This window comes from Trachurus japonicus, chromosome 9, assembly GCF_045865225.1.
Source record: "Trachurus japonicus isolate A0001 chromosome 9, Traja_1.0".
Taxonomy (NCBI): Eukaryota; Metazoa; Chordata; class Actinopteri; order Carangiformes; family Carangidae; genus Trachurus; species Trachurus japonicus.
The window spans coordinates 34,143,947-34,154,335 of record NC_140915.1 but is presented as its reverse complement, the minus strand read 5'-3'; the positions used below and the strand labels follow the sequence as shown (position 1 = coordinate 34,154,335).

Below are 10,389 nucleotides of genomic sequence, written 5' to 3'. Positions count from 1 at the left end.
TATGACAATAATTTACACACATTATATATATAAAAAAACTTAATAATCTATGTGCTTTGACTTCTCATAATCTCATGACATCAGAGAGAGAGGGGTGGGCGGAATTTTGCTGTTTAAAGGTGCGTGAGAAAAACCTGCAAAAGTGTAAGATCAGTGACACAAAAGAGAACAGGGTCATGGGATAAGATTTCGATGAGGTGAAAAGCTTACCACAAATTACTAATGGAAACCTACTGAGGTATGTAAAACATAGTGCTTATTCATATACACAAACACAAAAACACAGACACACCAAAAATAAAGCTAATGATATCTAAGAGCTAAAAAAAAAAAAAAAAAAAAATTTAAAATAAATACAGATATAAACATATTAGATTCAGTTTGTCAGTAGAAACTATAGGTAGGGCAGTTTAGGTGAAGTGGATCCACAATAATAGATAGAACCTGTAGTTTCTTCTGAGGTGGAAAAGAAGTAAAAAGGTGAAAATGTAAACTCACAAAAGTCTGTGCATTCCTCTGATAACTAAAAAAAACATGCAACAAATAGATGCTTGCCATACAGAGATGATATTGTCAAAAATGCAGCGGGGTGTCTTCTACCTTGTTAACAACAGAATCATATTTTTGGTGATTTTCCAGCTCTAGATTTGTGTTTAAATGATTTTTAAAAATCATTTGCTGAATATACAAATTAAAAGTGGAATTTGTCACAAAAAAAGCACCATATATATAATCTACAAGCATGTGGATTCTGACAAACTGGCAAAGGTTGCAAGAAAAGAGCTGGTCTTAAAAGATATTTAACACAATGCAAGAAGTTTACAGGACAGTAATAAAGCTCTCTACTGTACATTCGAGTATTACAAGATATACAAATAAGCTTCACAACGAGACAGAGAGCGTGCATCCCATCCTGTGGTGTGCTTACATTTGCAGAGCAACGAGTACAGACTGTGGCAGGCCAGTCACACACTAAAGGGAGTGAGATACAGAGAGTATAGTAATAATACGGCGCATGAGTGGGAGACGACAGATAAAACCAGCCGGCTGTAACGGTGACCGCGACTGGTCACACATCATCTCTTCCCTGCGTACTCCTCAGCTGTGGAGGGAGTGGAGGCGTTAATGTGGGGCGCCGTGGAGTCCACTTGGCCGTCGGGCTGGACGGACTGCACTGTTTCTACCAGGCTGCCGCTGGGTAGCACCACATACCGGGCCGCCATGTCTTTGGGATGCAGCTCTCGCATGCCCTCCTTGCTGTGCCAGATCCCATATCCAAAATACACAAGGAGACCTGGGAAGACGGGAAGTCATAGCACACATGAACCACAGTGACTCAGAAGCAGTGGCGTGCACAGACTTTTTGAAGGGCAGGGGCGAAAAGGAAAAAAAAAAGGCACATATAGCGCGTCATCGCCACTGAAGAGGGCACTTTAGCACGCATTTTGGATAGAATGCACTTCAGCTTGCGTTTTGGCTACCAAGAGGGCACTTTAGCATGTGTTTTGGCTCCAGAGCGCACTTTAACATGCGTTTTGGCTACCAAGAGGGCACTTTAGCATGCGTTTTGGCTACCAAGAGGGCACTTTAACGTGCGTTTTGGCTACCAAGAGGGCACTTTGGCATGCGTTTTGGCTCCTAGAGGGCACTTTAGTACACGTTTTGGCTTCCAAGAGGGCACTTTAATGCGCATTTTGGCTCCCAGGGGGCACTTAAACAATTGGGCCCCCCCCTTGCCCCCCCCCCCCCCGTGCACTGCTCAGAAGTAAGATTATAGGGCTAATGTTTTATTCTCTATGATATAATAAAAATTCTCAGATAACTGAACAATAAAACCATACTACTCTGGTGTAATATTCATTAGCTTTTACTCTGAGTCCAATGAAGCACTCCCATGCTTTTTTTTCTGCAGGGGCCATTACGGAGGATAAGTGGACGAGAGCGCCCAGCCTGTCAAGTGTAATATTCCACGATTGTGCATCTTGTTAACTTGCTGCAGCCTGACAGTGGGGTTTAAATGGTTTACTGGTTCAGAGAAGCCTTAAGCTAATGCAGCTAATCACACCTCCCCTGTGATCCCCCTTTTCTGACAGGGCTTTAACGCTGTTTGACCACCATCCTCAGAGGGTTGCTGACAAATGGGAAAAGTTCTCCTTCCCTCAGAGCACTTGAAGTGTTTTTTTTTCATCTGCTGATGTAACACTGACGTACACTGACGTTCACTAGCAACAGAGGCAGGTGTTTTATTGCTGTGTAACTGAGATAACATTCATTTTACGTCGTGTGCAGATCCATCAGTCTTTAGGTGACCAAAGTTACACTTACAATACACAGGCCTATGTTTGTGTAAAGAAGAGGTTCTACCTGAAGAGCTTTTTCTTTGAGCTCTAAGGGTGTCTGGTTGTGAAGGTTTTTGTACTGTGTTTTGCTGCCTAAATCCAGAGCCTTCTTACCTATTGCAATCCACACAGTGAATCGAATCCAGGTTAGGGGGCTGAGCTTCATCATAAGGAATACATTAATGAGGATACTGGCACCCGGAGTCAGTGGAACCAGAGGTACCTACACAACAACAAAACTCGTCATACTTCAATCATTCAACTGTATTAACATGAAATCGAAATGAGATTAATTGTTTATCTGAGTGTAATTAAAGTTTATGTAGCTGCCAGGACATTAGGCCATTAGAGCATGTAATAATAGTTCAATCACTAGCCTATATTACACTAAAATTCAGAAAGGGGCTTACCTGGAATGTTTTGCTGTCAGTCTGTGGCTCGTGGATACATATGAGCGCCAGGCTAAGGACGTAAGCCAGGGAAAAGATCACCAGCAGCATGGTGAAGCTCCAGAGTGGCAGCTGCAGCTGTTTGGTACCGAATTCCAGCACAGCACAGAGGGATGCCGAGCTCACTATCAGAGTCAGCACGCAGAAGGCCACCACCTCGCCCGGCTCGCAGTCCCCCAGCACTTTGCCCAGGTACGGTTCCCAAAAAGCCTTCAACTGCCCAACCCCACGCCGCTCTGTTGTCTTCTGCCTCTCCACCAACTGCAGCTTGTCCGAGAAGGACTCATACTGCTTCAGCTCCCCGCTGTCCTCAGTGATGGTCTGAGACTCTGAGGGGGCAGGGGAAGGTTCAGCGTTGGGGTTGGGAGACGTGGAAGCGGTTCCCTTGGAGTTGGTTTTCTCAGGCTGGAAGCGCAACACAATAACGCTCGCTGCCACGAAGGTGTAGGCCAGGAGTGTGCCGATGGACAAGAACTGAACTAAGGCCTCCAGGTCAAAGACCAGAGCCATGGTGGACATGAGGATGCCAAACACCAATATAGCATTGACGGGGACTTTGGTGACAGGATTGACACGTGCAAAAAAGGAGAAGAACAATCCATCCTCTGCCATGGCGTACACAATCCGAGGGAGGGAGAAGAGGTTACAGAGCAGCACAGTATTCATGGCTGGAAATGAAAAAGACAGAGGATGAATATCACAACATAACACAAGACACAGCATTGGGCAGATAATGCTACTAGACTGCTAAACAATATGTACAAATAGGGTTGCAAAATTCTGAAATTTTCAAAGTTGGAAACTTTCCATGGGAATATATGGGAATTAACAGGAATAAATCCGAAATTTACAAAATTGAAGGTTGGCCCTTGACAGGGAACTTAAATCTAGTTGGGGAAAATAATCTTGGCTAAAACAACCAGATTTAAGTATACTTGTACACTTGAATATCTATGCTATTCCTCAGTCACATGCACACAGCACACTGCTAACTGTAGGGCTATTGAGGGCTATTTTCTTTCCCAACATTCATGTTTTTGTTGTTCAGTAAAATAATTGATTGTTCATACAAGAAAAGAATTGATTGTTCATACAAGAATTAAAACTTGGTACAGTTCTACTCACAAATAAATCTGTTGAAATGTCATGTTTTTTAATTGCGTTATTTTGCATGGATGTCTTCTTATGACAAAACAAAATATTAACATTTATGTTTGGATATGATACAGTTTGTTTAAATTACCCCCAATTTCCAGTTAAAGCAGAAGTAAGCGATCCGATCGTTTTGGCTAATACTGCATTCTAGGCAGGCTTTTGAAACCGTAAGTTACGGCTTCAAGTCACGACTTACGACTTTGTAGCGTTCCAGGCAACCCGTAACTTGTGTTTTTCCGCCCTGTTGCCTGTGAAAGTGCACTATAACGGCCACTCGTGTTTTTCCGACCCGTGAAGTCGTACCAGATCCGTGAAGTCGTACCAGATCGAACTGGTCGGAAAAACACGAGTTACGGGTTACCTTGAATGCACCATAACTTCTTGTCAACCGATGGAGTTAGCAGCCCCCGCCCTTGTCATGGATCTATTGGTCCTCGTCCCTACGTCACCACATTCACGCGCATCCCTCGGCTGCACACACAGCCCTTCATGCCGTTCTCTCTCCTCACTGGATAAAACTTGTAGGATACAAGAAAAGTTTTCTCCTCGGCTCAGAGCAGAGCAGAGTGACTGACAGACCCGTGTTTCGGTCCAAACACTCTATGTAAGTGATTCTCGTCGGAAGATATAACTATTTAAGACTCATATTAACACAAAAATATCGCTTACTTCTGCTTTAATTCCCATAAATTCCCAATAATTCCCATAAATTCCCATAACTCCCATGGAAAGTTTCGATTTTGGAATATTTCCAAAATTCCCCTGCTTAACTTCCCATGGAAAGTTTCTGGAAATTTACCGGAAATTTACTGGAAATTTTCCGCCCCTTTGCAACCCTAATCACAACATGACACAAGACACAGCATTGGGCAGATAATGCTACTACTACTAAACAATATGTACAAACCACTATTTAAATTATACTCTTCAATGAATAGTTGAACACTCACCACATATGGAGCCTACTGCCACAATCACTCCAGCCCAGCTGTAGCCACGGCGGAAGAAAGCGTCGGCCAGAGCTGAGTTGGGGTCCAGTGAATGCCAGGGAACCATTAGTGTGAGCACTGTGGAGACCAGGATATAAGCTGTGGCTGCCAGTCCCAGAGAGATTGCAGTGGCAATGGGAACAGCTTTCTGTGGATTCTTTGCCTCCTCGCTTGAGGATGCGATTACATCAAAGCCCACGAAAGCATAGAAGCACGTGGCCGAGCCTGCCAGTATCCCGGACAACCCAAAAGGTGCGAAGCCTCCTTCTTTCTGGCTCCAATTGGCCGGTTCAGCCAGTACGAAGCCGAACACCAGTATGAAAACAATAACACCCATACTAATGACGGAGAAGATATGGTTGAGGTAAGAGGACACTTGAACTCCAAAGGAAATGAAGAACGAGGCAACGACTAGAATCCCTGCTGCGAGTACATCGGGGTAATGGGCGAGGAAGGGCACGTTCCACTGCATAATGTGTGTCTCGGTGAAGTTCTGGATGGCATGGTTGAAAATGGAGTCCAGGTAGCCACTCCAGGCACGTGCCACAGCAGCGCCGCCAATCATGTTCTCCAAAATCACATTCCAACCAATGAGAAAAGCCCAGATCTCTCCCACAGAAACGTAGGTAAACATATAGGCAGATCCTGTTTTGGGAATGCGTGCTCCAAACTCTGCATAACAAAAGGCAGCCAAGAGAGAGGCGAAACCTGCAAAAATGAAGGATACGATGACTGCAGGCCCGACCATGTCTTTGGCTACTGTTCCTGTCAGGACATAAAGGCCGGAGCCCACCATGCCCCCGACACCCATCAGAGTCAGGTCCAGAGTGGAGAGGCAGCGTTTCAGCGACGTGGCCATCATGTCATCATCCAGGGTCTTGAGTCGGTTTAGTTTCTGACAAAGGTGCACCGCTGGTGCGCAGCCTCTTGGACAAGTTGCCATAGCTACAGAGATAGACAGGCCAGCTGGACAGGATGGTGTTGTGACGTTCACACTGGATCCATTACCTGTCTATGAAGATGACCTATAAGGCACAAAACAAGCACAATGTTGACACAGCGGCAGAGCAGGAAACGCTACTTAATGTCACTTGTTTAACCTCCACGCTGTGTGTCAGACAGTCAGGAGAGAACCGAAATATAAACCTTATATTCACACACATATTTAGTTGTAGTATTTGACACATTGTAAGGCTTCAGGTTGTAGCCTGGTGTTTGTCTCATAACATTTTATTCAGAGCTGTTGGTGGACACACACAGGGCCATTGCTAGGAATTCTGGGCCCCCTGAAAGAATATTAAAGTGGGCCCCTGACTTTTCCACTTTTTTTTTCTTAGACTATTATGTATTATGATTATCATTTTTTATTTAGCCTACTTTGTTTTGATGCTGATGCAGCATTACCATGAGTATTAGTCAGAGTCGTATGCAGAATTAATCAGTCATACAAAGATTAGACAACTGGGGTTTTTTGTGGGCCCTACTGGGCGCTGGGCCCCTAGAATTATCATCACCTTTCTCCCCTGTACAACAGCCCTGGACACACAATATACATTAATATGTCTTTACTTTGTCACTCTGCACGGAGTGGACAATTGTTTTCCAAGCTCGCCCTCTATATATTTTTTTCAATTGATGAATAAATAGGATAATTGTGTAATGAAAACAATAGTTCATAATAATGACATTAGACACAAATGCTACATCTCTCATTGTAACAGGAATGCAGCAGTAACTTTGCTTGGTACATGAAATAAAACTGAGTGTCCACTGTGGTTCCACAGATGTACTACTCTATTTTAGCTGTCCCCTCATCCTACATGTCTGTTTTAGCCAGGTATTATGCCAGGTATTCACTCAGGCCCTGACTTGAACGTGTGGCACCCATGAACACTCGTGACCACGTCATCTAAAAGGCATCGCTGGTGTGTAAATAAAGCTGGTCTAATATTTTTCATTTGTTCAACTGCAAACAACATGTTTTAGTCTTTTCATCAGTATCCACCATCCCAGTCTGGGCGGTGCAACATCTGATTCTTGCCCTCGATAGGCATATGGCGACAACAGGATGCCTCTGTTATAATTACGTAACGCCTTATTCCCCTCTAGAAATAAACCCAGAGCCATAAAACACACCACTCGCTTATACTGAAATATCTACACACATCCGTCATCACAAGACGTCCCGTGCACACAACAGAAGAATAGTAGAATAAACGTCGTTTTAATCACAAATTAATATTTTACAACGACATGGAAACGGACGCAAAGTGAGGACGGTTAGTGCACTGCACTTCCTATCTCCTGGATGGAGCCGACTGGAGAGCGACGACGCACTTTTCATCCGGGAGGGATGTGGTAACATAATATTATCCGCTTTGCATCAACCAGGAGAGCACACGTCAGTATTAAGACATGAAACACAATGATCGCCGACGCCGTAGCTACCTTTGCAGTTCAGGATCTCTCATCTGTGCGCCAGGTCCCGGGCAGTTAGGAGTTACCGGGCTGCATCGTCTGGTGATGGAGCAGAAGGTGCACCGAGGAATAAAACCAACATGTAGAGCCAGGACTGCTTCTTAAAGGCGCAGTCACCCTTTATACTCGGCTGCAAGGGCTTCCCCGCTGGGCCCCACCCATATTACAGCAGAGTAGTAGGAGATTATCCGGTGGTCTCAGAGGGGGTCCCCGGACCCTCACCACAGGCTATGCAGTCAATCATAAGGATTTAATACAAGCATTTAATTAAAAAAAAGAAAAAAGGAAAGAAAAAAATCGAATGGATGCCATACAAAATAAAAATTAAATCTAACAAAAAATGTTTCAATTTAGCCTGGAAGGATGTGTCTTCCTCTGATGACCCCTGGACATTTCTGTCCACCTCTCACACTTCCCCAACTCCCCACGGTCAAATGAAAGGTCACTGGGGCCTGATTTTTGGCAAGGAGGTGTATGGGGAAACTCTGGATGTCCCTTGTTTCAGAATGAAAGTCCATTTTTTGGACCCATAATGCATTTTAACGACACCCATGACCCATCGCTGGACAAAAATGTCCACCTCTGCCTATGTTTTTAAATTTTTTTTAATGTATTTTAAGGTAACAATTTTAACTAACAGATATCATCATGAAACTTCCCATCACTCACATTGAGACAACTATTTTTTTTATTACAAGTTTTGTCAAATTTTATGTTTAAATGTGTAAATGAGGCAATATCTAATGAAATATGCACTAATTTGCATATCCAGAACCGAAATCTGAACACTTTGTTCAGATTTCAAAATTCTTGTTTTATTTTGTTGACATAAGGTCAGAAGTTTTCACAGAGGGGATTTTGGATATCTCCTTTTTTTTATCACTCTGTAAATGAGAAAATACTGTCACCAGCCCTAAAAAAAAAAAAAAAAAAATCAAATTTAGCTTTTTTTGTTTTTGTTTTTTGGAATAAAATGTTGCATTAATGATATATCAACAATCCCCTCTGTAAAAACCTTCAGAATATAGACAGGGATAAAAAATAATAAAATAAAAACACAGTATGAGAAATCATGTGTTTTTGCAGCTAAAACAACTGGCCAGGAAGGGGTAAAATTTTTTTGAAATCCATGTCAAAAGTGATTTTCATGTTTAGTCAAGACCCAGTTTATATGTATCACAAATATTTTGGGAGTAACTGATGTTAATTGTCTCTCACTATGGCCCTCATTTATCAAACTTGCGCAGGATCTGGTGTAGATTCTGGTGTAAATATCAGTGTACGGCAAGTGTCACGTGTGATTTACGAAAAGTGTGTACGCTGCTGATTTCGGCGTAGAACCGGCGTGGTGGTGATAAATACGGCGGCTGAAAACGAGCGTCATTTAAATGTCACGCCCCGATATATTCCTGCTTTAGAGGCGTCGCCCTGCCCCTTTTACGACATGGAGACACGGAAGACGGCCAAGAAGACGGACTTTACTGACGTTACCGCGTTGAACAGGGAGAGGGCGGCAACATTAAATATCTGGACATTGATAGATTGATAGATTTTGTGATTGATAAGCGTCATCCCGGTGGATGGAGGCTGCAGACGCACGTGTCACCGACCACGTCAGGAAACCCAGCGATCTCATGAAATGCTCCTGCAGTTTACTAAACACAAGTGACTGAGGAGAAATCATAGGCATATTACTGCTGCGAACGCGACTTTATGACCATCAGCACAGCATGGTTCGGCTGATGGAGGGATGTGAAACACTGGCCCGATGTCCCGCTGACAGGTCCCGGTGACTGGGGAAAAAAAAAAAAACACTCCGCCGCGGAGATCAGCTGCACCTGGACAGGTAGCGGAGCCGCCCCCCCCCCTCCCCCGCCGGCTCCGGTGTCCGGCAGAGAGAGACTGAGGAGCCGTCCGGTCATGCTCTGGTGCAGGAGATGTTGGAAGTTTGTGTGTGTGATCTAACAATAACAGGTCTGTCTGTCATTGACTGTTTCTGTTGACACAGCTGATTAACGAGCATCTGTCACATCGTGGTTTTTAATTCATCTCAGTTGCTCAAAATAAAAGTCCAGTTACATTTTCAACACGGACTTGGTTGTAGCGTTTTTGGCTACTTTTTAACTTTTTATCAATATAAACAACAACAACATGTGGTCCACATCGCTGCGTTATTAGACTATGGTTTAATAATCATTCTGACACAGCAGCACTCCTTCCTGCATGTTCTACGCTGGTTCCAAATGTGCGTACACCTGGTCAGAGCTGGCGTGAGATTTGTGCGTACCGTACGCTCACGCTCAGATTAATAAATGCCGATCCTTGCGGTGAATTTGGTGTACACCCATTTTTTTGGTGTACGCAAGTTTCATAAATGAGGGCCTATAGGTGGACATTTTTGTCTAGGGGTCATGGGTATGGTAAAAATTGAGGGATCATCTGAGGTTATAAGAAAAGTATGCTTGGTCATCTTTAGTTGCAGCCAATGCCAGGAAACCTAACAGGCTGTAGGAGCAAGAAGAAAAGTAAATCACAATCCAGTGACCGTGGTGCCTTTGTGTGTGAACATAAAACTATTGCATTTATTAAACAGTCAGTGAGAAGAAGATGGATGTGATATGAGCCCTGCTGTTGGACCTTGTCAGAGGCCTGGCGGCAGCACTCGACACCATAAACAGTAGGCATAGCCCATGAATGACTTATGGATATACAATAGTGATGTTATAGTTAGAGTGGGATACATGTAATGAGCATGTCTCAGTTTGACACTCAGTGAGTGATTGTAAATATCAGGAATGTGTTGGCAACCTTTGATGTTGATCATATTTATCAGGAAAAAGGCTTACAAATTAAATTAAAAAACTATTTGAGAGGCTTCAGATTCTGTTCAGCAGCAGATTTATTTACTAGTATCCAGTCGAGCAGGTGGCTCCACACGGAGTGATGAGCAGTACCATCACTGCATCTCCATGAGAGGAC

At 43.7% G+C, this 10,389-nt stretch overlaps 1 protein-coding gene across 1 annotated transcript; it reads right to left on the bottom strand.

Moving 5' to 3' along the window:
- Positions 1-328: 328 nt before the first annotated feature.
- On the bottom strand, positions 329-7,530 carry slc7a4 (solute carrier family 7 member 4). The gene is made up of 5 exons (XM_085787589.1): positions 7,381-7,530; positions 4,894-5,957; positions 2,750-3,456; positions 2,454-2,562; positions 329-1,294 (listed from the first exon to the last, which is right to left on the bottom strand). The coding sequence occupies exons 2-5, from the start codon at positions 5,873-5,875 to the stop codon at positions 1,077-1,079; spliced, it is 2,016 nt and encodes a 671-aa protein (XP_085643715.1). The 5' UTR covers positions 5,876-5,957; positions 7,381-7,530; the 3' UTR covers positions 329-1,076.
- Positions 7,531-10,389: the final 2,859 nt, after the last annotated feature.